This window comes from Schistocerca piceifrons, chromosome 2 (genome assembly GCF_021461385.2).
Source record: "Schistocerca piceifrons isolate TAMUIC-IGC-003096 chromosome 2, iqSchPice1.1, whole genome shotgun sequence".
NCBI classification, from domain to species: Eukaryota; Metazoa; Arthropoda; class Insecta; order Orthoptera; family Acrididae; genus Schistocerca; species Schistocerca piceifrons.
This window is the reverse complement of record NC_060139.1, coordinates 1,021,117,875-1,021,144,507: the sequence shown is the minus strand read 5'-3', so window position 1 is coordinate 1,021,144,507 and position 26,633 is coordinate 1,021,117,875. Positions and strand designations below refer to the sequence as shown.

At 44.1% G+C, this 26,633-nt stretch overlaps 1 protein-coding gene across 1 annotated transcript; it reads left to right on the top strand.

The window, feature by feature from the left end:
- Positions 1-1,388: 1,388 nt before the first annotated feature.
- LOC124777158 (hexamerin-like) lies at positions 1,389-18,321 on the top strand. Its single transcript, XM_047252459.1, has 10 exons — positions 1,389-1,544; positions 7,566-7,699; positions 7,785-7,943; positions 10,596-10,773; positions 12,734-13,041; positions 13,133-13,291; positions 13,377-13,541; positions 13,624-13,752; positions 13,858-14,173; positions 17,807-18,321. The coding sequence occupies exons 1-10, from the start codon at positions 1,469-1,471 to the stop codon at positions 18,202-18,204; spliced, it is 2,022 nt and encodes a 673-aa protein (XP_047108415.1). The 5' UTR covers positions 1,389-1,468; the 3' UTR covers positions 18,205-18,321.
- Positions 18,322-26,633: the final 8,312 nt, after the last annotated feature.

Sequence of the window (26,633 nt, the reverse complement as noted above, 5' to 3'; positions counted from 1 at the left end):
TGCTGGCATGACATCATCCGTGGATGGGAGTGGGGTTATTAATTGATCAATTTAAATAATCTGCAAATCGATTTGATATCAATATCGCACCTTTACCGCCATCATCCCACAACTGAGAATCACTGCAAAGATGGTCGAATCGACGTTTTTAACAGTTATTTTTACTCTGGAAAAAAGGCCCAATCTGCTAAAGGAACTTATGCCAATGGAAAAAAGGTGAATGTCATTACTTTTGGATTCCAATGCTACACTTTTAAAGTCTTTCTGTCACAAATGTCACAGTTCCACGTAACTGGTGAGTCATCTGGAGTCTACCGAAACAGAAACGTTATTTCGCTTTTCTCAAGGCTTTCTGCTGTTCTCAATGTATACGAAAGATTTAGGAGAGAATCTAAGCAGCCTCCTTAGAATATTACAGACGATCGCGTCATTTACCGTCTAGTAAAGTGATCAGAAAATCAAAACGATTTACACAGGGTATTAGCATGGTGCAGAAAGTGCCAATTGGCACAAGCTATGAAAAGTGTGAGATCGTCCACATGAGTACAGAAAAAATGAAACAAATCCATTATACTGATTGCCTACACTACGAATGTCCTTCCTCTTATGTAGTATATCGAAGAAGTTCAAAGTAGGCCAGCTTTTTGTTTTCATTGTGGAATAGCAGAGAGAGTGTCACGGATATGATACGCGAGACAGGACGGCAATCATTAAAAGAAAAAGGAGATTTCGTTGCGACGAGACCTTTTCACGAAATCTCAATGGAAAATTTTGTCTTCTGAATGTGGAAATATTTTTCTGACTCCTGTCCATATAAACAGAAATCACCCATCATAATAAAAGATGAGTAATCACAGCTCGCACAGTTATATTCAGGTGTTCACTTTACTCACGAGCTCTTCGGGAATGTAACATGGATTATATTCACGTAAGGTCTCTAAATACTACTCAATGAAGCGAAAATTTCCATGCAATACGAGTTCTACCATAGTTTTTGAAAGGCATAACCAGAGGCAAAATTTGTAGATCCTGCATGACATGAAGCATACGAGTCTTAATGTCATAGTGTAACTGAAGGCAAGGTTACAACAAGACGCCGAGAAACTGTCTAAAACTGGTGCTATGAAAGCTCTAAGAGTATCTTAAGTGTGAAATGCAGTGTAGTCTTCGACTTGTATGCAGTCTGTGACATGGAAGGTGGATTGCCCGGCCGGTATTTGAGCAGCATTCCTCTTGAAAGCTAGTCCTGTGCCGTGACTACTGTGCCACTACGTACAGTAGTGGCGGACGGGGAACATGCAGATGTCGTTTGTTGCGTAAGCTGCAACTCCGGGATTTTTACCGTGGACAGGTCGCTGGGTCGCTGCCTCGACCGACACAAGCGCAGATATGCCGGCTTATCGTCCACCTCAGCCCCTATAAGAGGCCTTCCGACCGGCGCAGAGTCCGTACTTCCTCTGCGAGCAACATGAGGACTGCGACCGTAGTCGTCCTGTCACTGCTGACAGCCCTTGCAGCCGCCGCGGTTGTACCGCACAGCGAGGGTAAGTCGGGCGCTCTTCATTCCACTACTGCTTGTTCTCAGTCACTGGAACCATGGCTCCCTAGTACTGGACCGCCAGAAGTCGGTGAGAGATCGGTCAAGTTCGGTTCGCTAATTCTGTGTGTGTCAGGCTGACGCAACAACTGGCGATCCAAGAATACAGCACCCGTGTAGCTCTAGACATCACGAAGTGATTTTCGTGCCAAACCACTGGGCACATGTCTAGTGCCAGCACTGCCTGACTGGGTAGATCCGACTGCTCCCCTCCACCGCCTCCTACCTCTCGGCCGCCCTAGTGCTGGGAGTCGATGGACGGAGTTTGCTTCTACCAACCCCCCCCCCCCCCCCCCCCACACTCCTCTGAGAGATCTTTCGGGGCATTTTGAACATTTTGCATCTCCGTCATGTGCAGTTGCTTTGCAATTCGCTCTCGACTTCGCGTTCTCCTTAGCATCTACCGAAGTGTTGGATTGTCCTGTATAACTACTACGCTATTGGCCATTAAAATTGCTACACCACGAAGATGACGTGCTACAGACGCGAAATTTAACCGACAGGAAGAAGATGCTGTAATATGCAATCGATTAGCTTATCAGAGCATTCACACAAGGTTGGCGCCGGTGGCGACACCTACAACGTGCTGACATGAGGAAAGTTTCCAACCGATTTCTCATACACAAACAGCAGTTGACCGGCGTTACCTGGTGAAACGTTGTTGTGATGACTCGTGTAAGAAGGAGAAATGCGTACCATCACGTTTTCGACTTTGATAAAGGTCGGAATGTAGCCTATCACGATTGCGGTTTATCGTATCGCGACATTGCTGCTCGCGTTGGTCGAGATCCAATGACTGTTAGCAGAATATGGAATCGGTGGGTTCAGGAGGGTAATACGGAACGCCGTGCTGGATCCCGACGGCCTCGTATCACTAGCAGTCGAGATGACAGGCATCTTATCCGCACGGCTGTAACTGATCGTGCAGCCACATCTCGATCCCTGAGTCAACACATGGGGACGTTTTCAAGACAACAAACATCTGCACGAACAGTTCGACGACATTTGCAGCTTCATGGACTATCAGCTCGGAGTCCATGGCTGCGGTTACCCTTGACGCTGCATCACAGTCAGGAGCGCCTGCGATGGTGTACTCAATGACGAACCTGGGTGCACGAATGGCGAAACGTCGTTTCTTCGGATGAATCCAGGTTCTGGTTAGAGCATCATGATGGTCGAATCCGTGTTTGGCGACATCGCGGTGAACACACATTGGAAAAGTGTATTCGTCATCGCCATACTGGCGTATCACCCGGCGTGGGGTGCCATTGGTTACACGTCTCGGTCACCTCTTGTTCGCATTGACGACACTTTGAACGGTGGACGTTAAATTTCAGATGCGTTACGACCCGTGGCTCTACCCATCATTCGATCCCTGCGTAACCATACATTTCAGCACGATAATGCACGATCGTATATTGCAGGTCCTTTTCGGGCCTTTCAGGATACAGAAAATGTTCGACTGCTGCTCTAGCCAGCGCATTCTCCAGATCCCTCACCAATTGAAAACGTCTGGTCAATGGTGGCTGAGCAACTGGCTCGTCACAATACGCCAGTCACTACTCTTGATGAACTGGGGTATCGTGTTGAAGCTGCATGGGCAGCTGTACTTGTACACGCCATCGAAGCTCTGTTTGACTCAAGGCCCAGGCGTATCAAGGCCGTTATATCGGCCAGAGCTGGTTGTTCTGGGTACTGATTTCTCAGGATCTATGCACCCAAATTGCGTGAAAATGTAATCACGTGTCAGTTGTAGTATAATGTAATTGTCCAATGAATACCCGTTTATCATCTGCATTTCTTCATGGTGTAGCCATTTTAATGGCCAGTAGTGTAGCTAATGACTGTAACGCTATACAAGTTTAAGTACTGGTACCTCAGTCAAGGTAAATGTCAAGCTTTCATGCCCAGCACTGCGTTGTGTATCACGGTGAGGTTTACTATAGAAGTTCCAAAAGCTTACTTTGTACGTCAGGCAATATACACTAATTGATACCTGCTAAGGAACAGACATTGTTGGACAGCAGTAATCAAAGGTAATGATGAACAACATGAAGCACAACATATCCGCAATACAAGTATAGTGACATACGTATAACGAAAAATGGTGCAGATCGCACCATACGAGACAGCAGGTTATAGGCAGAAGTAACGTTCATGTTTGATATTGGTCAGTCTCTCAACATACAGCTCGATATCGGCTACTAATGCACATTTTGCATCTGTTATTCGTACTGGCTACCAAATTGTTGAGGACTCCTTGAGAGATAATGTCCCAGTCGTCTCTCAAGGCGGTTCCAGTCCTTGCACCATTCGGGGAGAGAATGTTCATTGAGAAATACGTCTGTCAAGAGGTCTCCGGGTATTCTATATAGCTTCTAGGTCTGATGAGTATTCAGTACAATCCCTATATTCAATATCAGCTTTCCAATGTGTCCGAACGCACCTCACACCTCGTGTACGGGTGGGGGTTGTCGTCCATAGACAGAAACGCGGGACCTACCCCACCCCTAAGAAGACGGACATCGTCTAGAATAGCCTCCCACTGCTGTGCCGTAACGGTATCTTATGCAAAGAAATGCAGCGGTGTTCGGCCATTTTGCATAATGCCGCCCCACACCCTAGCGCCTAGGGCACACCGATGACGTCCAAGAACATTCTGTGGTATGTGATGCGTTCCCCTCTCTCCTCCCCACTAACTGGTGGCCAGAGTCACTTGCCACAGTGAGGCGAGATTCTTCTGAGAACATCACTGTGGAGCACTGTTACTGACCCCAACCTACGTGCTCCCTACGTCAATGAACTCTTTCTCGACGATGACTTGGTTCAAGTGGGATGCATTTAACAGGCTACCGAGTATACAAAAAAGCCGGATTTAATCGTCGCAGAGACACGTGTACCGGTGACGGTAGCAGAGTCTGCACTGATCTGCCTGGGAGTCAGATGCTGTTCCTCTCTGACACTAGCGCTACGTATCGATCCTCTTGTTGTGTGGTGGTCAGTCTGCGACTTCCTACATGTTTACGTGTAGCATTCACACCTTCAATGGCCCTTTTTACTAGCGAGATGACACTTATGGACATACCCGTTACTGTTGCCACAGTAGTGACAAGTTGACTGCCTTCGAACTGTCTAACTAGTCCACAATCGTAAGCATTCAAATGATGTCTCGATGACACGTTGCCGTTTTTTTCTTCCGAGTCATCAGTAATGCGATAGGTTTGATGCAGCCCGCCACGAATTCCAAGTGATCAAATGTGTGTGATTTTTTTTTTTTTTTTTTGGCTCTGAGCACTATGGGACTTAACTTCTGAGGTAATTAGTCCCCTAGACCGTAGCGGTCGCTCGGTTCCAGACTGTAGCGCCTAGAACCGCTCGGCCACCCTGGCCGGCTGTGTGTGAATTACTAAGGGACCAAACTGCTTAGGTCATCGGTCCCTAGACTTACACACTACTTAAACGAACTTATGCTAAGAGCAACACACACACACCCATGCCCGAGGGAGGACACGAACTTCCGGCGGGAGGGTCGGCGCAGTCCGTGACATGACGCCTCAAACCGCGCGGTCACGAATTCCTCTCGTGTGCCAATCTCTGTATCTCAGAGTAGCACTTGCAACGTACGTCCTCAGTTATATGCTGGATGTATTCCGATCTCTGTATTGTTCTAAAGTTTTACCCGCTGCAGCTCCTAGTACCACGGAAGTTATATCTCTCCGATCCTGCGCAGAACCTCCTCATTCCCTATCTTATCAGTCCACCTGATTGTCAACATTCGTCTTTAGCTTGTTGTCTTGTTATACGGAATGTCGAACTAGTCGATTCCACGACAACTCTCCTCAAACATTTTACTGCATGATCTGGCGCTGTGGTTAACGCATCCCGCCCTCTACATTTTCCTTTACTATCGTGGGTCAAGTTTTCCATAACAACTGTCAATTCTTCCGTGGCAATGGCAATTGTTTCTTAGCAAGTGTATTAATTCTTCCACGTGTTTCTCATGAAGTGACAATGACGAGAAAATCAGGGGAATTAGGGTTCATGCAGAGGGAAGGTGGAAAAATGATGGTGGTAGCAGAAGTAGCATACGTATTAGATTGATTGCAGAGTACATGTATGTTCGACATCTCATCGTGGAGAAATTAACAACGCCCATGACTCGTATACTGTGCGACATTACTGCTACACCCTCTCGCGATAATCCAAACATAAACATTCTGGAAACAAGTAGTCTCAGGCATTTCGTGTGGGACTAACATCAAATGATTTAACGCTCCAGTCGAGATGCGATAAGGTGCCTCGATGCTTTTCAGAACGTGAATGAATGCGTGTCACTCCTCCCCCCTCACTGATCATGGCAGTTGTCATCTTGGAACACGAGTGTTCACAGCATAGTCATCATGAAGATGTAGAGCGAGGGGCAACACTTGATCACTGTGAGTGTTGATATAAATATTATGATTGAAGTTCACGGTATTCAGAAATAGTGGATCGAAGTCATCGTTCGTGAACAATGCAGCACCATTTGCAAGGCTTGTCCTAACGTGTAGAAAAAAATGGCAAATTGCCAGTGGAGATTAAGTGACTGATTATCTCCCTTTAATTTTTACGATGCATCCACAAAAGCGTTTCACATTGTAGTAACCTATTTGACCAATCAGTGACCACGCACTTAATGCATGTTCTGCTAGCGATGTAACGTTCACGTTGCTTTGTAAACGTAAGTATCTACTTCATAACCTGCAGTATATTTTCTAGACTGACGATGACCACTGACTCACCGATCCCGGTGTGAAATGCCTTTTGTCCTATGAAATAACAGATGAATCGAAGTTATGCTGTACATCATTACTGGATAGTGTTCATCGTAATTTGAGGCCTGTAGAAGGAAGCAGTCGATGAAAATAGAAGTTCTCGTAGGAATTTTGCTGCTTTCGTTATGAACTGTATAAAAGAACGTTTTTACTTAGTTGCTAAATGCATCTATGAGATTGGGTAGAATGCTTTAAAAATATATTCAGTATACGCTGAAATAAATAACGAAGACTTAAGCACAAAATCCTTAAATCGTATACAATAACACCAACCAAAACATATATATGGAAGAAATAAAGACGGTAACATCTGTCTACATCAAGGCACAAAGGTTTCGAAATGATTGCTATAAAATAAAGCTGGTAGCTAGAACGAGAAAAAGAAAACATTATATTCTCTCATTCGCTTTGTCTTAATTTCTCTGTATTTCTTAATATGCCCAGTAGCCTGACTAGATTTTGATGAAAATTACGTAATATGTGAATAGTGTCATAATCACTGACGTCTATGAAGAAAAAAAAAGCTGTCACTGAAACACCGGTGAATATGGCACACAGCAAAACTGTTATGTGAGTCCTGTAAGCGGTCTAAGGCGCAGCAGTCATGGACTGTGCGGCTGGTCCCGGCGGAGGTTCGAGTCCTCCATCGGGCATGGGTGTGTGTGTTTGGCCTTAGGATAATTTAGGTTAAGTAGTGTGTAAGCTTAGGGACTGATGACCTTAGCAGTTAAGTCCCATATGATTTCACACATATTTGAACATTTTTTTTAGTCCTGTAAGCGGAATATGTATAAGCATACAAGAGGTACACTGTTTTATAGCTCTAAGTCGTTCTGCAACTGTCTATGGGAAGTACATTCGAAACGGCGCGAAACAATATGTAAGTGCGCGCTTACAGGTCAGATGGCTTGACATCCAGATTGCTGGAGTGGGGACTGGGGAACAGGATGCCCCATTATTTCGCCTCCCTCGGTGTAAGAAACTGCGTACGGTACATGAATTATAGTTAAAACAGGTGCTACCGTCAAATGTTGTGCGTGTACAATACGCCACTGTCGAGAGAGAATAAAATATCATATACTGAAAAACTTTCATGTCATCTCACCACCAGGACGAGAGTTAGTCTACATATTTTTTCTTTCTTTTTGTTCCAGCTGGTAAGGAACTTCTGGAAAAACAAGTGAAGCTTTTACGGCTCTTGTACCACGTACAGCAACCATCACTCGTTAAAGAAGAACAGGAAATAGCGAAGTCTTACAAACCTATTGAACACATCGACAACTACGAGGTATAAATATGTAACGTTAGAACTCACGATCTGATGTTTTGAATCAGGAGGGAACTATAGCGATCTTCCGTCGTTAACGTTTCAGCACAAGGAGAAGATCGAACTTTTCTGGAAGTACTATGTCAATTATGGCTTCCTGCCCAGAGGAGAAGTGTTCTCCGTCTACTACCGGATTCACTACTACCAGGCCCGGTCAGTGTTCGAGTTATTCTACTTCGCCAAGGACTTTGAAACGTTCTACAAGGTATGTATACTTCGACACAAAATGCTAATCAAATATATATATATATATATGTTTTTCATATTAGGTGGATTGTACTGCCATCTACTGCCAGGTACTCCATATCAGCGACCTTAGTAGTCATTAGACATTGTGAGAGAGCAGAATGGGGCGCTACGCGGAACTCATGGACTTCGAACGTGGTCAGGTGATTGGGTGTCCCTTGTGTCATACGTCTGTACGCGAAATTTCCACACTCCTAAACATCCATAGGTTCACTGTTTCCGATGCGATAGTGAAGTGGGAACTACATGGGACACGTACAGCACAAAAGCGTACAGGCCGACCTCGTCTGTTGACTGCCAGAGACCGCCAGCAGTTGAAGAGGGTCGTAATGTGTAACCTATCCAGACCATCACACAGGAATTCCAAACTGCGTCAGGATCCACTGCAAGTACTATGACAGTTAGGCGGAAGGTGAGAAAGCTTGGATTCCATGGTCGAGTGGGTCCTCATAAGCCACACATCATGCCAGTAAATGCCAAACGACGCCTCTCTGGGTGTAAGGAGTGAAAACATTGGACGTTTGCACAGTGGAAAAACGTTGTGTGAAGTGACGAATCACGATACACAATGTGGTGATCCTATGGCAGGGCATGGGTATTGCGAATGTCCGGTGACCGTCATCTGCCAGCGTGTGTAGTGCCAACAGTAAAATTCGGAGGCTGTGGTGTTACGGTGTGGTCATGTTTTTCATGGAGGGGGCTTGCACCCCTTGTGGAATTCTCACACCACAGGCCTACATTGATGTTTTAAGCACCTTCTTGCTTCCTACTGTTGAAGAGCAATTTGGGAATGGCGATTGCATCTTTGAACAAGATCGAGCACCTGTTCATACTAGACGGCCTCTGGAGGAGTGGTTACATGACAATAACATCCCTGTGATGGACTGGCCTGCACAGAGTCCTGACCTGAATCCTACAGAACACCTTTAGGATGTTTTGGAACGCCGACTCCGCGCCGAGCCTCACCGACCAACTTCGGTACCTCTCCTCAGTACAGCACTCCTTGAAGAATGGGCTGCCATTCCCCAAGAAACCTTCCAGCACCTGATTGAACGTATGCCTGCGAGAGAGGAAACTGCCAAGGCTATGGGTGGGCCAACACCAAATTGAATTTCAGAGCTACCGATAGAGGGCGCCACGAACTTGTAAGTCATTTTCAGCCATGTGTCCGAAAAGTTTTGACCACATAGTGTATATACTGTAAAGAATAATATACTTTCAACCATTTCGTTTTGTTTCCGAGCAAATTTTTTCTCCAGGTTATTTGTCTAACACCAGTATAAAACCCTTCGCCGAATAACATTATTTCACAGTTAGGAAGAAATTTTGGGCGTACGTTTCTTTTCATAACGTGCATGATGGCTTTCATCTGGCTGTCCAACTAAAGCGCTTTTAGTAACGTGGCCAACATATCTGAGACGTTCATCCGAAGTAAATTTCACAAATCTCAAAATCGTTAATGAATGCGCAGTCACCGAAATATCCACTGTCACGGTTTAGGAGGAAGAATAAGATTAACTTTTTGGAGTTAGGACATCGAAAATCTCATTTGTGAGCATTGTTATTACCATATATCCGTCTCTTTCAGTTTCGTTCCTTATTTTGCTGAAGCTTCCTTTTCTCGGTACAATATATAATTAACAGCTCTTAATATCGGAACACGGCTATTAGTTAACATCAACGCCTGACGAACATCACAATCGTAATCCTTAATAAACCGGTCACTAGACATAAGTCTAGGTAAGCACTGAATTATAATGCACAGAGAGGGCCATAATTATTTTGCATAATCTCACCAAATGATTGGTTTAGGCCTGAGTTTGTCATCAGGTTCGACCTGGTTTTATCTTTCGTATAAAAGTACTTGTGCAATTAAAGTAATATACTGAAATGCCTCCGATTTTTAGGGAAATATGTCCGACACGTGCACAAGTAAACATAGTAGTTGAGTCCGCAGCTCGTGGTCTAGTGGCTAGCGTTGCTGCTTTTCTACCACAGAGTCATGGATTCGATTCCCGGCCTGGTTGGGGATTTTCTCTGCCCAGGGACTGGGTGTTTCTGTTGTCCTCATCATTCCATCACGCTCATGATCATCATCATTCGTAACAGTGGTTAGATTGGAATGTGAAACACTTGGACTGTTTGAAAATTGGGACTTCGTACGGGAGCTGACGACCGCGCAGTTGAGCGCCCCACATACCAAACATCATCATCATCATAGTTGTAGCATCTCTAGGCTTTTAAATCGTCGTAACTCCTCAGTCTCCGCTATGCGTCCTCATTCCTATAGCACCATCACGAGACAACTCTCGATCAAATGTCTTCTTTTATGGGCCTCCTGGAGATCAGGATTGGCTGCAGGTAATAGTGGATGCTTACAACAGACTATGTTGAAGTAGTCACTTCAGTGTCAGCATCTTAGTTGGAACGCCTTGAGACTGTTTGTTGCTGCCTCGTGTTGTCAGGCTTTCCCTGCCGCCAGTATAGTGAAGGAGTCACTGAGGGCCAGCTGCCTTCAGCTGCATCTTTATCTATGTCTGCATCCTAGGAAAGTAAGTTTGCATTTCTTCGAAATATTCCGTTTGGACAGCGAGTGTGCTTTTGATTCCAGACGGCCGTTTGGGCCCGGGAGCACCTGAACGAGGCGCTGTTCGCCTACTCATTCACGGTCGCTGTGCTGCATCGCGAGGATACCAAGGACGTCACGCTGCCAGCTCCCTACGAGATCTACCCGCAGCTCTTCGTCAACGCAGAGGTCATCCAGAAGGCGTATGACGCCCGCCTGCGAGGTGTGTGCACGCAAACTATGCGAATGTGTGACTGACAGAGCCACCATTACTGTGCAAAGCAAAACATCAGTTCAGCTATAAATTTCTTTTTCTCTAAAACTATTGAAGTTAGCTGCTTCTGCTGGAGGCTCAAAGACAGATGATTCTCATTCTTCCATCGCACGTGTAATAATTGTACATATATACTTACGAACGTCTGCGGAGCACTTACCTGTTCGGACAGCACTATCGTGTTCTTATTTTTGTTGCTGCGGCGGCGGTGCTGGTATAAACTGGTTCCATGCTAGAACACCCAGTGCAAGCCTCTTCACCTCTGCGTAACTAGTGAAACACCAGTGTCCGTAAGAAGCTACTTATGGCAGTCAAGCCTCTGCTTTCCTCTACTACTCGTGCCTCTCCTCCCCCACCCCTCCTCCCCCCCCCAAATCAGCTTCTCTCCATTACCGAACTGCTTATTCTTAGGTCACCCAGAACGTGTTCTATCAACTGATCCGTTCTTTTTCTCTAATTTTATCAACCGACCCCTTATTATACTCAAATTCAACAACAAATTTATTTCTCTTCCCAATTCTATGTATCCATGTATTATTTATCATTCTCGCTAACCACCATGTTTCTAAAAGTTTTCCCCACTTGTTAACTATTTACCTTCCACAGTTCACCTCCAAACAAGACTGTACTCCAGAGAAATACCTTGAGAAAAGATTTTGTAACGTCTAAACCCGTATATTCGATGTTTGCAAATGTATCTATTTCATAAATGGTTTTCTGGCTGTTTTTAGTCTGTGTTATATGCACATACTGTGATTCAGTTGCCCGTGTATGTGAGCTTTATGCAGCTCACAGAGCTTTCAAGTACCATGAGAATTGTTTTGAAATTCTCTCGCTGGCTATGTGCAAATTATTAGTCCTATGAAAAAATATGTACAGAATCTTTTTGTAGGAAATGTAAAGTAGCTACTTTTGGTTCTGGCATATATTTCCGCTACAGGGAATGGTTTCCGAGTTATTCCAGAAAATCGCGTTTGAATGTCGCCTTTGTACGTTTTTCTTGAATAATTCGAACATTATGGCCTCTAGAAAAACGCATTCCAATACAAAATTTAACTACATTACGTTACCTACTTAAAGAACCAGTTCATTTTTTATACAGGACTAACAGGATGCACGTAGTCAGTGAGAGGGCATGAAAATCTGTTCTGTCCATCAATTAATTATTTACCTACCTAAATAGCACAACTCATGTACTACTATTTGTATCTCATTTCTCAATTATAATTCCCTCGTCATCGCCTGTTTTCATTCGCTCACGTTCCACTGCCTCTGTTTTACTTTCCAGCTTTTTTCGAGACTTTATCCCTTCTAAATCATGCACCATATCTGAAAGAATTTAAATGTCTACAACTACCCTCACAATTTTCATTTATTCCCCTCTAATTTTATTCTCTTTCCAAGTATCTCCTTGGTTTTCTCGAAAACTGGTTAAATTCTCAGACCGAAACACCCCCGGGACAGCAATAACCCTGTCTCTCCCTTCTCAACAACTGTAGGTAACACTAAAAATGACTGTTGTCTTACGTGCGAGCGAAGGCTTCTGCGGCCATTGTCATCTCGAATAAATCTTAACCGTAGACGTGATCACTTCGTCACGTTGTTGTGCAAATCAGCATTTTGACCAGAGTTGCAACTGACCTCCATCAGGGTGACTGATATAAAGTATTTACAACAATGGCTCAGACGTTGTTATGTATAGCAACATGGCTACGCTGTTACATAAAAGTTGTGTTGAATACTACAATACTTACTGAGGGGTTACTTGTCATAGATTGCAATAATTGTCGCCGTTTACATGAAATTGATGTTGTATTTCTATTGATTGTACAAACAAGTATATGAGCTGAACGTAAGTTGACAATCAAACCCTTAAACATTTAACACCTTCACTTGTTCCTTTCCGCAGGTCAAGTCAGCTCTAAGGAGGCTCCTTATATATTGCACGCCAACCACAGCGGCTACCCAGTGCCGAGCAACCCCGAGCAGCTGGTTTCCTACTTTACCGAAGACGTCGGCCTCAACTCTTTCTACGCCTACCTGAACTACAAGTACCCCTTCTGGCTGAACCCCGCCAACTACAGCCTTCCAGAGTACAAGCACCGCGGCGAGAGCTTCTTCTTCGTCCTGCAGCAGCTTCTGGCTCGCTACCACCTGGAGAGGCTGTCCAACCACTTGCCTGATGTCAAGGCCATCGACTACAGACACCCAGTGCTGGTACGTTCAATTCCTGCACCAGCTTTACTTTGTTGCAAAGACATGGCCTCACCGTTCAACGGCGACACTAAACTCTCTGCCATGCTTGCAGGTCGGCTACTACCCTGAGCTGAGGCTGCAGAACGGACTCGAGGCCCCAGCTCGCCCAGAGGGCGTCTTCCCCCACGACGTCGACATCCTATACGTGGAACAGATCAGGAACTACGAGAGGAGGATCCGTGACGGAATCGACTACGGCTACCTGGCAGGCGTAAGTGTGTTCTCGCAAATTTGTCTCTAATATGATTTCGTACAGAATGCGTCCATCAGTAATGCTTACGTTTCCAACACAACAGTACGACTTCGAGAGGCACAATGTGAGAGAGAAGGACCTCACCAACATCCTCGGAAACATCGTCGAGGGCAACTACGAGTCCATCAACAGGCAGTTCTACGGCGCATTCTTCAGGAACCTCATCTCCCTCTTCGGCCACATTGTCGACCCTGTCCACCGATACGGAGTATGTCCGCATGATGTCTGCCTCTCTGAAGTTACACTGGTCTTATTTGGATGCGAGAATGCATAACGTACTCTTTTTTTAGGTTCCTGTTAGCGTCCTTGAACTACCAGAAACCCAGCTGAGGGACCCACTCTTCTACAGGATCGCGAAACGCGTTCTTTCCATCTTCTACCACTACAAGAACCTTCTGAAGCCTTACACTCACGAGGAGGTAAGTATACAGATGGAGAGAAAGACTCAGTATCAAAATCTTAGATGTATACTTTCTCGAAGAGTGTTGCGTCTGTCACGAGGTAAACCGTCTATTTAATTTCAGCTGTTGCTGCCAGGTGTCACTGTTGAAGATGTCGTCTTCGACAAACTCGTTACCTACTTCGACACCATCGACTTTGAAATTAACAACGCACTGCCACTTTCTGACCCCGAAGAGTACAAGAAGGTGAACTTCCTGGCACGCCAGGGCCGCCTCAACCACAAGCCGTTCTTCTATCATCTCAAGGTTAAGAGCGACAAGGAAGTCGACACCGTCGTCCGTGTCTTCATTGGTCCCAAATACGACGTCCTCGGCCGCGAACTCAGCCTCGAGGAGAGGAAGCAGTACTACGTTCTGCTGGACATCTTCAACCATAAGCGTAAGTGCCGATCCGAATACTTCTTACCTGAAACAAAATCTCTACTAATTTCAAGAAGCCGCGCGGTTTAGCCGCGCGGTCTTAGGCGTCTTGTCACGGTCCGTGCGGCTTCCCCCGTCGGAGGTTCGAGTCCTCCCTCGGTGTGGGTGTGTGTGTCGTCCTTAGCGTAAGTCAGTTTATGTTAGATTAAGCAATGTGTAGGCTTAGGGACCGATGACCTCAGCAGTTTGGTTCCATAAGACCTTACCCCAAATTACCAATTTTTTTTTTAAATTTCAAGCAGAAGCACGAAAGATAAAGACATCGACATCTACACGGATACACTGCAAATCACATTTGAGTGCCTGGCAGAGGGTTCATCGAACCACCTTCACAATTCTCTATTATTCCAATCTCGTACAGCGCGCAGAAATAATGAACACCTATGTTTTTCCATACCAGCTCTGATTTCCCTTATTTTATCGTGGTGATCGTTCCTCCCTATGTAGGTCGGTGTCAACAAAATATTTTCGCATTCGGAGGTGAAAGTTGGTGGAATTTCGTGAGAGGATTCCATCGCAACGAAAAATACCTCTCTTTTAATGATTTCCAGCCCAAATCCTGTATCATTTCTTTGACATTCTCTCCCATATTTGGCGATAATACAAAACGTGCTTCCTTTCTTTGAACTTTCTCGATTTACTCCTACCTGAAAACGATCCCACACCGCGTAGCAGTATTGTAAAAGAGGACGGACAAGCGTAGTGTAGGCAGTCTCCTTAGTAGGTCTGTTACATTATCTAAGTGTCCTGCCAATAAAACGCAGCCTTTGCTTAGCCTTTCCCACAACATATTCTGTGTGTTCCTTCTAATTTTAGTTGTTCGTAATTGTAATACCTAGGTATTTAGTCGAATTTACGGCTTTCAGATTAGGCTGATTTATCGTGTAACCAAAGTTTAACGAGTTCCTTTTAGCACTCATGTGGATGACCACACACTTTCCGTTATTTAGGGTCAACTGCCACTTTTCGACAAGGTTCAAATGGTTCAAATGGCTCTGAGCACTATGTGACTTAACATCTGAGGTCATCAGTCCCCTAAACTACTTAAACCTAACTATCCTAAGGACATCACACACATCCATGCCCGAGGCAGGATTCGAACCTGCGACCGTAGCAGCAGCGCGGTTCCGAACTTAAGCGCCTAGAACCGCTCGGCCACAATGGCCGGCTTCAGACAAGAAAGAACTATTTTCGATGACTTATATTTCATACACTTAAATCAATACTTTGATATCCATACCGTTATTCCTGAAAGTAATTAAAATCTAGGAGGATAGTAGCTGCAGTCAGCTTAATAACAATTCTAGAATGTATTCGAGTTATATCTGTTATACTAAGGCAGTCACCGGTTTTACCCAATGGCTAATAATCCAATATGAAACCGATAACACCGCAGATTACAGCTATACATTGTTTTTATCAAATACTTTCATTTTAGCTGTACAAATTTAGGATTTAGTTCCTATACCTCTTTTCAGCACACTCCTTCCCATTCAACAATTATTGCCAGTTCTTTGTGTCTCTGACAGAACTGCAATGTCTTCACGACAGTTTAAAGGATTTAGTACATCCTGCTTGAACTTAAATTCCGTATCCAGATTTGTCCTGGGTTTCCAGTATTACTTGGTCAATCTACAGACCGAATAGCAACGGACACATGCTACAACACTGTCTCATTCTCTTTCGAACTGTGCTTCCCTTATGTATAATTAATTGAGGTTATTTCTAGGATAGTTTCTTTAACATGACCACAGTCTCTTCCTTCAAGGATACTTGCCTATCTGAACCAGGAGTCTTTCTCTAAAGACCGATCAGAAAAATATTGATCTATGCTTCCAATTAGAAGCCAACAAGATTACAAAGTCTAGGTTTCCTTGAATACTAGTAGCATTATATAGAAGATCACAAACTATAGCACTTAATTAAAGAAAGAAATCTAACCTTTTATTATAACTTAGTTATACACCAATTAGTCATTTAAGCTCCTACATAGTATTCACTGTAAAAATAAATCCATATTTGCTCTTAAGGTAGATATTTTCTAGACGCGTGGGTACGAAACATTTGGCTACAAAGAGTTCACCAGTGTTATTCTTTAGTAGTGATAATTGAAACAGTACACCTTCTAACCTGTACAATCCTCATGCCTCCTTTCTTCACAATTATTACTCTATGACTAATCATCAACAAAGTCGCATCCACAGACTGCGAAAATGCAGTTTTGTGTGGAATCAGTTCTGTGAGCAGGTGTGAGCGATTCTGTTTTTGCTGAATGAAGATTTCACCCTTCTAGAACGCAGTATTTCCTTTTTTCTCTCTTCCTCTCGGTTTTGCTTCTCCTCTCGCTGTTCCTGCTGAGGAACATTTTTTACCTGTGGACAGGAGAAGATTGATCAAAGATTTTTAAGCTCACCGTTTCCTTATTTAAAGTATGACAACTTTGGGAGGGGGCAAGCGAAAAGTCGGCGTGGCTCATGAACACTTGCAGTACTGAATTCTAGGTCTGGCTTCGTTTCTTCAGTGGTCCACTGCCTCCAGTTGCGTTGTGATATCCTTCATCTGCAATTTCTTCCTTTACCGTTAAACGAGAGTGATCGAAATCCTCAGCCGAACAAACATTAGATATATTGCAATTACTTAAAACTTCCTCTTATCCGGCACTAGGTACCAGATGGTTATAATGAAAGTGCAGCTTTTGACGAAGGTCCAGTGTGGGCTCTATATATCGTATTGCAGCGAAACTTGGTGCACATTGTAGTGTGTTAACGTAGAACCCATTTACGCTGGGAAAATAGTTCCAGTTTCTGTCACCAAGTGCAAATCTAGCGCTGTGCAGCGTTTCTTCGACGTCTCTGATGTTCATATTCAACAAACTATGTAAACGGCAGTTAATAGTAAAATCAACAGTACACCTTTCTCACTTTTTTTACCTCCTCTGCCATGTCTAGTTCCTAATCCGTTACATTTGGAAATATTTCTATACACATTTCTTGGATTCACAGCGCCAGATTTGCATCTGGTGGCCAATTTTGGAACTATTCTTTTCCAGTGTAAATCTGATCTGCATTAATGCCTTAGAGCATCTACTAAGTTTCGCTTCCATACGACAACTACATCCCACACTGCACCTCTGTGAGTAGATGCACCCAGAGTACTTGGCTGCCACAGTTGTGAATCTACTAGCTTTGTCGCATAATGTAATGATAATGTGGCATGTAACATTAGAGGGTGAAAACAGATGGATAAAGGAACACTCACAATGTCGTCTGCATCCACGTTATTTTTTGGAATGTAGATTGTTGTGACAGAATGTAGCTGGAGGTCTAGTTTAGGTTGGAGGGTGACAGTTTGGTTGTGAGTGGGCATATCGTTATCGAACGGTTCAATTATTCCTGATTTTGTACCTGAACTAGAAAGAATAGCAAAAGCCCGATCTGTTCTACTTTACGCACTGCCGCGATGGCTGTTCATGGCCATTTTCCTGACGAGTGCAGCTAACACAGTGAATATTAAGATTTATACACAGCGCTCTTGAATCCCTTACAAGAAGGCGCAGGTAATTCGTGCTGACCCGATGCTTCGTCATTTGCAGTGGCCGTTGGTGAGAACGACATCAAGCGCAGCTGCAGCGACTTCCTGCTGTACGGCAAGGAGCCACCGAGGCACTCTGACCTGTTCCACACGACCGTTGCCGCCCTCAAGGGCGAGAGCAAGTTCTTCCTGGACGAGTTCCGCTCGCACTTCGGCTTCCCCAACCGCCTGGCGCTGCCCCGCGGTACCCGCAGCGGTCTGCCACTCAGCGTCTTCGCCATCGTCACCCCCGCCGTCTCGGAGGAGAAGCACCCCATCCTGGAGCGCGGCGACAACCACCCCGCCGGATTCCCGTTCGACAGGCGCGTCGTCGAGTTCGAGCTCGACGTACCCAACGCGCACTTCGACGAGACGTTCGTCGTGCATCGCCGCCAGGAGGACATCGCATCCACCGCCTGAACAGCCAAAGTTCCTCGAGCATCTCCATCAGACTGACCTACTTGCTCATCGACTCTCGCTGACATTTTTTATACGTCTTTTTTACTTTTTCGCCAAAAATAAAAGTCTGAAACTGAAGCGAATGTGTGTCTCTCATGTTTTTATTCAACTCCCCAGAAGAAAAAATCAATAAAGAAAACACTTGTCCACCAAAGCAGTAGAAAATCAGATATTAATTATTGGGAAAACTACAAGGAAAGCTACCATCGCAAGCCTGTCAAACAACCTACAACTATCTCGTCCGGCTCACTAAATAAGAAAATACTATGAACCATACATGGTTTACCGGGCAAAAGCGCAGATATTGATATTGGTGACATGATGGTGTACTGAACAACATAACATCAGTATTTACATCATTTGCAGACTAATAATTATAGCCATTATAAGTATGGCGTTTTTGGGTTGCTTAGTACCTCCAAATACATGTGGAAAGTTCAAACTATTAATGCTTATTTTCCCATGGGCAGCTTGTCAAGTCTTGAAGATATGTGAACATGTGCACGCAATACGATTAGTCTACAGTGAAAGGTGTAGTCCACGTAATGATGCAATATGAGCAAGCAGAAAACATCAGGTCGTATAGTTTGGCACGTGTTTGTGGGAAGACTGTTCGACGCAGAGCTAAAGCAACCAATATACTGACGTGTGTACATATTAATGTAACACATATAGAAATATCTCCACATGTATCGGTTACATCTTGTATGTGTAGACTTTACCTGCTTGTCTAGAGTTGCCGGCCGAAGTAGCCGCGCGGTTCTGGCGCTGCAGTCTGGAACCGCGAGACCGCTGCGGTCGCAGGTTCGAATCCTGCCTCGGGCATGGATGTATGTGATGTCCTTAGGTTAGTTAGGTTTAACTAGTTCTAAGTTCTAGGGGACTAATGACCTCAGCAGTTGAGTCCCATAGTGCTCAGAGCCATTTGAACCATTTGTCTAGAGTTGACAACAGAGCTATATATTCTAGTGGGAAGATTTTCAACAACCACACATCCAATCTAAAGCCAGAAACTGGGAATTCAACAGTGAATTAGGAACACATTTTGAACCCTTTCTACAAATGAATACCTAGATTCAAATCTTGAAACGCGCTGTTAGCTCCAGGGTAAGTAACTGTGTTCATTGTGAAGTTGCAAGACAATTAGTGGTGTACTGTAAGTAGGCCCAGTGCTTGTAGATCAAACTGGGGTGATGGTGGGTCCACAACAGATTATATTCAGATAGGAAGCCGTTGATCGGAAATACGTATTTGTTGATTTATGGATATACACAGCATACACTGCATAACAACAATGTATCTCCTATTAATTGTCCAAAATAACGCATGCTTGGCCATGGAGTTTTACCACACTGTCGTAAAGCTCCCTTGTGTCTGTTGTATCAGGCAGCTTGGACCCTAGCAAACACGTCTTCGTCCATATCTACAGGGGTTTCATACATCAACTTCTTGGCCTAACGCTAGAGCAAAAACTCCTGAGATGTGAGATCCAGTGATCACGCTGGCCATGTGACAGGACCTCCCCTTCCAATTCAAGAACGAGGGCATGTGTTGTTCAGATGCTCTTGGACGTTAACATGAAACTGACCTGGTGTACCGTCTTTCGCAAAGAACGAGGGTTGCAGTCTAAGAATTGTTGCAGCACATCTCGCAGGAACATCAGGTAACGTGAACCAGTCAAACGAGGAGGCAGCAAAGGTGATCTTGGACAATGTCCGTCCATACACTGCCAGGGGATCATTACTAGTGGCCGTTGATGTAGATGGCGTGAGGATTCACCTCACTCCAGACATGGTTGCTGTGGCTTTATGATAGAGATGTAATACTGATTCCACCATTTCTCTCCTCGCCTTATCCTCTGAAGTGTGTGCTTCACATGCAAGTTGATGGGTGGTTATGGCTGAGTATTCGGCCACAATATCCAACACCATCTCCTCGATGTCTCGCGTTCGGATATGTCTGTGGCGGGAACCTTGGCCAACTCATGTGGCATGAAAGATTCCATCTGTCGTAAGCTGGTATCCACGGTGGTAAACGTTTTCTAGTTAGAATGACGCCTGTTGTAAAAGGGTTCTCTGTAGATTCGTGCTGCTTTACGGGCACTACATCCCGCCGCAACATACATTAAATGCATTTATGCTAACTTATGTGACGAGTAGTGTACCATCTCTGGCTACACATGATGCACTTTAGACAGTAACACACCTCACCATGGGCACATCACAAGGTGTCTGAGGCAATGGACAACTGACACCAAGAATAGTGTGTCTGTGGCAATGGTTAATGCGCTGGTGCGATGCATGCAGTTGTCACACAACATACGTACTCTGAGCTAAGTTGTGTAGAGCATGTATGTTTGATTGTCAGGGGTGCATGTTGTTTGTCACCCACTGCCTGTTCCATTGTATGACAGTCAACCAGGGTCTTTGCAAGAGTACAGAAGAACTGCATGCGTCAATGCGATACATGCACTGATACTGGCGGTCTTTACTCTGAACAATTACTATGAGCTACGTTGTAGTAATGCGGTGTACACTGTGTATGCCTATAACATAATAAATATGCATTTCCGATCATTGGTTCTCTGTCTCAGTATAATCAACTGTGGACCGCCTACTACCTGTTTCAATTTGACCCAAAAGTTTTGAGCTGCTCAGAGTATCATCTTTGAGAAACAGCAATACACTTATACAAATTACGAATAGCAAATAAAAATCAGGTGATATAAGTAAGGTCACAGCAGCTTCTTTCAAAATAGAAACTTTTGTTTTATAGACTTGATTGCATCTAATTGTTATGGGCATATGTAACATTAAGCAACACAGCAGTTATTATCAATATAATACATAGAGATTATCTTTCTACTACTTTCTTGCCTTTCGTTCAAGTACATCTTGGCTCGTTGAATGAGAAATTAACGTTGATTCCCTAACTACACTACTGGCCATTAAAATTGCTACTCCAAGAAAAAATGCAGATGATAAACGGGTATTCATTGGACAAATGTATTACACTAGAACTGACAAGTGATCACATTTTCACGCAATTTGGGTGGATAGGTCCTGAGAAATCAGTACCCAGAACAACCACCTCTGGCCGTAATAACGGCCTTGGTACGCCTGGGCATTGAGTCAAACAGAGCTTGGATGGCGTGTACAGGTACAGCTGCCTAAGCAGCTTCAACACGATACCACAGTTCATCAAGAGTAGTGGCTGGCGTATTATGACGAGCCAGTTGCTCGGCCACCATTGACCAGACGTTTCCAATTAGTGAGAGATCAGGAGAATGTGTTGGCCAGGGCAGCAGTCGAACATTTTCTGTATCCAGAAAGGCCCCTCCAACATGCGGTCGTGCATTATCCTGCTGAAATGTAGGGTTTCTCAGGGATCGAATGAAGATTGGAGCCACAGGTCGTAACACATCTGAAATGTAGCGTCCACCATTCAAAGTGTCATTAATGCGAACAAGAGGTGCGTTCACAGCGATGTCGCCAAACACGGATCCGACCATCATGTTGCTGTAAACAGAACCTGGATTCATTCGAGGAAATGACGTTTTGCCTTGCGTGTACCCAGGTTCGTCGTTGAGTACACCATCGCAGGCGCTTCTGTCTGTGATGCAGCGTCAAGTGTAACCGCAGCCATGGTCTCCGAAGTGATAGTCCAGGCTGCTACAAACGTAGTCGAACTGTTCGTGCAGATGTTTGTTGTCTTGCAAACGTCCCCATCTGTTGACTCAGGGATCGAGACGTGTTTGCACGATCCGTTACAACCATGCGGATAAGGTGCCTGTCACCTCGACTGCTAGTGATACGAGGCCGTTGGGATCCAGCACGTCGTTCCGTATTACAACCTGAACCCACCGATTCCATATTCTGCTAACAGTCATTGGATCTCGACCAACGCGAGCAGCAATGTCGCGATACGATAAACCGCAATCGTGATAGGCTACAGTCTGACCTTTATCAAAGTCGGAAACGTGATGGTACGCATTTCTCCTCCTTACACGAGGCATCACAACAACGTTTCACCAGGCAACGCCGGTCAACTGCTGTTTGTGTATGAGAAATCGGTTGGAAACTTTCCTCATGTAAGCACGTTGTAGGTGTCGCCACCGGCGCGAACCTTGTGTGAATGCTCTGAAAAGCTAATCATTTGCATATCACAGCATCTTCTTCCTGTCGGTTAAATTTCGCGTCTGTAGCGCGTCATCTTCGTGGTTTAGCAATTTTAATGGCTTGTAGTGTATTAGCCATCAAAAAGAAAGCCCAACACTCTGCTATCTATGGAGAATAAAAACGTTCGTCCAGTTCTGAGCAATGCACATACTGCTTGGACCTCCTCTCCCCAAACATTATAGCATTCCCTCTTTCTTTCCGTATCCAACTGCCCTATATCCCACGCGAACCTGAATAACAGCCCGTACTGTATTCTCCTTCCTTGAAAATCCTGACCCACTGCTGCAGATGTATCAGCACATCCCACTAATTTCTAATCTCGAAACACTCTAGACCTTGAGGAATTTTTAAGCACCATCGTCCCTCCCGTTGATCACTATCGAAATATCTCCACCTTATATTCCCAGATGAGAGCTCCAACAGATCTCACTCTTCCCTACTTTGAATCCTACGGTTACTAATATGCTTATCGCATACAAATTCATTTATACAACATCAGTTTCACACCTGTCCCATGGTCTTTCACAGTATCTCATCATACATAATTATATGAAGGATATGTGTGAATGACTAAAGAGCTACTGTCTGCCAGACTGCTGTCATGATGAAAACAACAGAGAGAATGCAAATAACTGGTAAAAGTTAGTAAAAAAAAGCTTAGGAGAAATCGCGTCTTTTCTCATAAAGACCGCCAAATATTAGACTCAAGGCTTAATTTCAAATAGTGCTTTTACACATTTACATTAAAAGTGTTATGTCCTAGCCAGTAATGCCACCCGAGCCCGCTGCCAAAAGGTTGGCAGCATCAAAGTCCGGACGCCGTCCGCATAAGCAGCGCCAGCGAGACAGCAAATCGCCGCAAGTCTGCGCGCGCCACCGCTGGCTTCTGGCTTCTTAAGCGCTGGAGTCGCGAGCGCTAGGACAGTTCTGTATTCGCCGCTCAGTTGTATACTCGCCACCGAATTGTGTACTTGCTAGTCAGTTGTGTGTTCATCGCAGCAGAGTTGTTGTTTGTCGTCAGCCGACGCTGACCTAGCCGCTCCGACTCGAACTAGACAGATTTCTGTACCCACCGAGTTCACTACTGTGTTACTGTATCTTCATTAATAAAGATAAGTACCGACTTTTATTTAATATGAGTGTTTGGGCTTTCATCTTTCTGTTCACTGTTCCAGCGGACCGGTCGGCCCGCTATTAAAAGTGTGGCGGTGACTTCGTAAGCCGTTCTACAGCGAATTGCTTGTCGCTACGAACACCGCCACAAAAAAAAGTACATCCAGTTAGATTGAAAGTTGTCTACGAGAATCATTTCATGAATGATGCACCAATGTTTACGTTTACCTATATAGTTCTTTAAGATTCTTCAAAACGCTCTCCTCGCTGAACACTGAACGTTTCACTGTATCATCTAAGTCACCTTTTCGGAACCCCTGCGTAATAACTTGATAAATTTTGAAAGGAAGCTCTTCTAGAGAAGGAAAGCGACATTGTCGTGTAGTTGCAGTTGAGAGTAACTCGATATCTGTGGACTCATGTGCAGTCTGTGGACAGCTTGAAATGAAACTTACGAACTGCATCGGTCCAACACGTAGATTAAATTTCAGTCGTACAGTCGAAAGTTGTCATGTGATGTGATTGAACTAGGTTCAGGCAGCAGAATTCAAGAGATCCGCTTACTTTTATCCACTTCCTATATGAAATTACCGCAAAAAAACTGCTACAACACTTGTTCCACATTGCTCTCACTCAGTCGTTCTGATAATTTGGTGAGTATAATATGCGTTGGACTGTTACGTCACTTCTGGCTTGAAGTTTCTAGGCAACATACCAGTAATATCTCCCAACAAATGAGAGGCATCCGATACATTACTAATATTTGTATAGCTTTTCTTACCCTTATTCCACATGAGTGTCATATGTAAGGTATGTCAAGATGACGTCCTTTAGTATGACTGTGGCCGTTAGGTATGCTTTCATTGTTCGTGACTAAACTGGTCGTTAACGCATCAGTCACGAGCACATCTCAACACTCAGTACTTTCTAACCGTAACTGCTAGCTACAAAACATCCTCAATCACGGTCCAAGTCGACAGAGGTCTCTCGATTTCGCCTGCTATTGTCTCATGTCCGGCAGTTGGCAACACTGGTGACCTAACAAGATGGAACCCACGTTTAATGCAGCCATTAGTAAATGATTTTCCTGCTGTGCCGTGCCAAACAAGATAGCACATTTGAATTGCAAGCTGCAGAAAGTGTAAGTAGCATGTTTGTGTGTTTGATGTTGGCAGCGCTATGCAGCACTTTGTAAGAGACTCTGTGGATGGTCGCACTAGCACTTGGAGGTGAACAGCCAGCAGTGATCGAAATTGGGTGTCAGTAGTCAGCAGTGATGGAGGTTAGAGGTTAATAATTAGCAGTGTTGGAGGTTTGCAGTATTAGCGCGAGCGGACGATCTGCATGTGTCCAACTTGGAGGTTGAATATTACTCATTATTATATAATTTTTGGAACTTGATGTCACAGACGATTATATATATTTTTGGAACTGGATGTCACAATATTAAGGTAAAAATATATTGTTTGCTTGACAATAAAATCTTTCCTTTGCTAACCAAATGCCTATGAGTAGTTAGAGCCGTAAGTAGTTAGAATCTTTTATTGAGCCTTAAGTAGTTAGAATCTTTTATTTAGCTAGCCGTATTGGTGCATGCGGCATTGCTGTAGTTCATGTAATGAAGATTTTTGTGAAGTAAGTCACTTATGTAATGTATAGGTTATTGTTAGGATTTTCTCTAATTCAGGGACATTCTTTTGAGTTAATTTTAAAACAGTCAGATCGCGTTATCCTTGAATATTGTGAGTAATTAATGAATAGGAAAAGTTTGACTTCTGTTTGTCACGACCAATTCTGTAGGTCAGTGTTCAGATGATAAAGACAAGCAAAGAGACAGTACTTTAAGTTTCACTAATTAGTTTAAGCAGGTTCACTTTCATTCAATTTCACTCAGCAGTATAAGTAAAAAAAGTATTTTATTAAATAAAGAGGTTTCATCTGTCGACCCTAAGCCGAGGGTGTTGTTGTTGTTGTGGTCTTCAGTCCTGAGACAGGTTTGATGCAGCTCTCCATGCTACTCTATCCTGTGCAAGCTCCTTCATCTCCCAGTACCTACTGTAGCCTACATCCTTCTGAATCTGTTTAGTGTATTCATCTCTTGGTCTCCCTCTACAATTTTTACCCTCCACGCTGCCCTCCAATGCTAAATTGCTGATCCCTCGATGTCTCCGAACATGTCCTACCAACCGATCCCTTCTTCTAGTCAAGTTGTGCCACAAGCTCCTCTTCTCCCCAATTCTGTTCAATACCTCCTCATTAGTTATGTGATCTACCCATCTAGTCTTCAGTATTCTTCTCTAGCACCACATTTCGAAAGCTTCTATTCTGTTCTTGTCTAAACTATTTATTGTCCACGTCTCACTTCCATACATGGCTACACTCCATACAAATACTTTCAGAAACGGCTTCCTGACATTTAAATCTATACTCGATGTTAACAAATTTTTCTTCTTCAGAAACGCTTTCCTTCCCATTGCCAGTCTACATTTTATATCCTCTCTACTTCGACCATCATCAGTTATTTTGCTCCCCAAATAGCAAAACTCCTTTACTACTTTAAGTGTCTCATTTCCTAATCTAATTCCCTCAGCATCACCCGACTTAATTCGACTACATTCCATTATCCTCGTTTTGCTTTAGTTGATGTTCATCTTATACCATCCTATCAAGACACTGTCCATTCCGTTCAACAGCTTTTCCAAGTCCTTTGCTGTCTCTGACAGAATTACAATGTCATCGGCGAACCTCAAACTTTTTTTTTCTTCTCCATGGATTTTAATACCTACGCCCAACTTTTCATTTGTTTCCTTTATTGCTTGCTCAATATACAGATTGAATAACATCGGGGATAGGCTACAACCCTGTCTCACTCCCTTCCCAACCACTGCTTCCCTTTCATACCTCTCGACTCTTATAACTGCCATCTTCTTTCTGTATAAATTGTAAATAGCCATTCGCTCCCTGTATTTTACCCCTGCCACCTTCAGAATTTGAAAGAGAGTATTCCAATCAACATTGTTAAAAGCTTTCTCCAAGCCTACAAATGCTAGAAACGTAGGTTTGCCTTTCCTTAATCTTTCTTCTGAGATAAGTCGTAGG

Excerpts from the sequence above, each read along its gene's own strand:
- LOC124777158 (XM_047252459.1), top strand. The coding sequence starts at position 1,469 with ATGAGGACTGCGACCGTAGTCGTCCTGTCACTGCTGACAGCCCTTGCA. Across the intron at positions 10,774-12,733 it reads GTATGACGCCCGCCTGCGAG|GTCAAGTCAGCTCTAAGGAG; the intron begins GTGTGTGCACGC and ends TCCTTTCCGCAG. Across the intron at positions 14,174-17,806 it reads GGACATCTTCAACCATAAGC|TGGCCGTTGGTGAGAACGAC; the intron begins GTAAGTGCCGAT and ends CGTCATTTGCAG.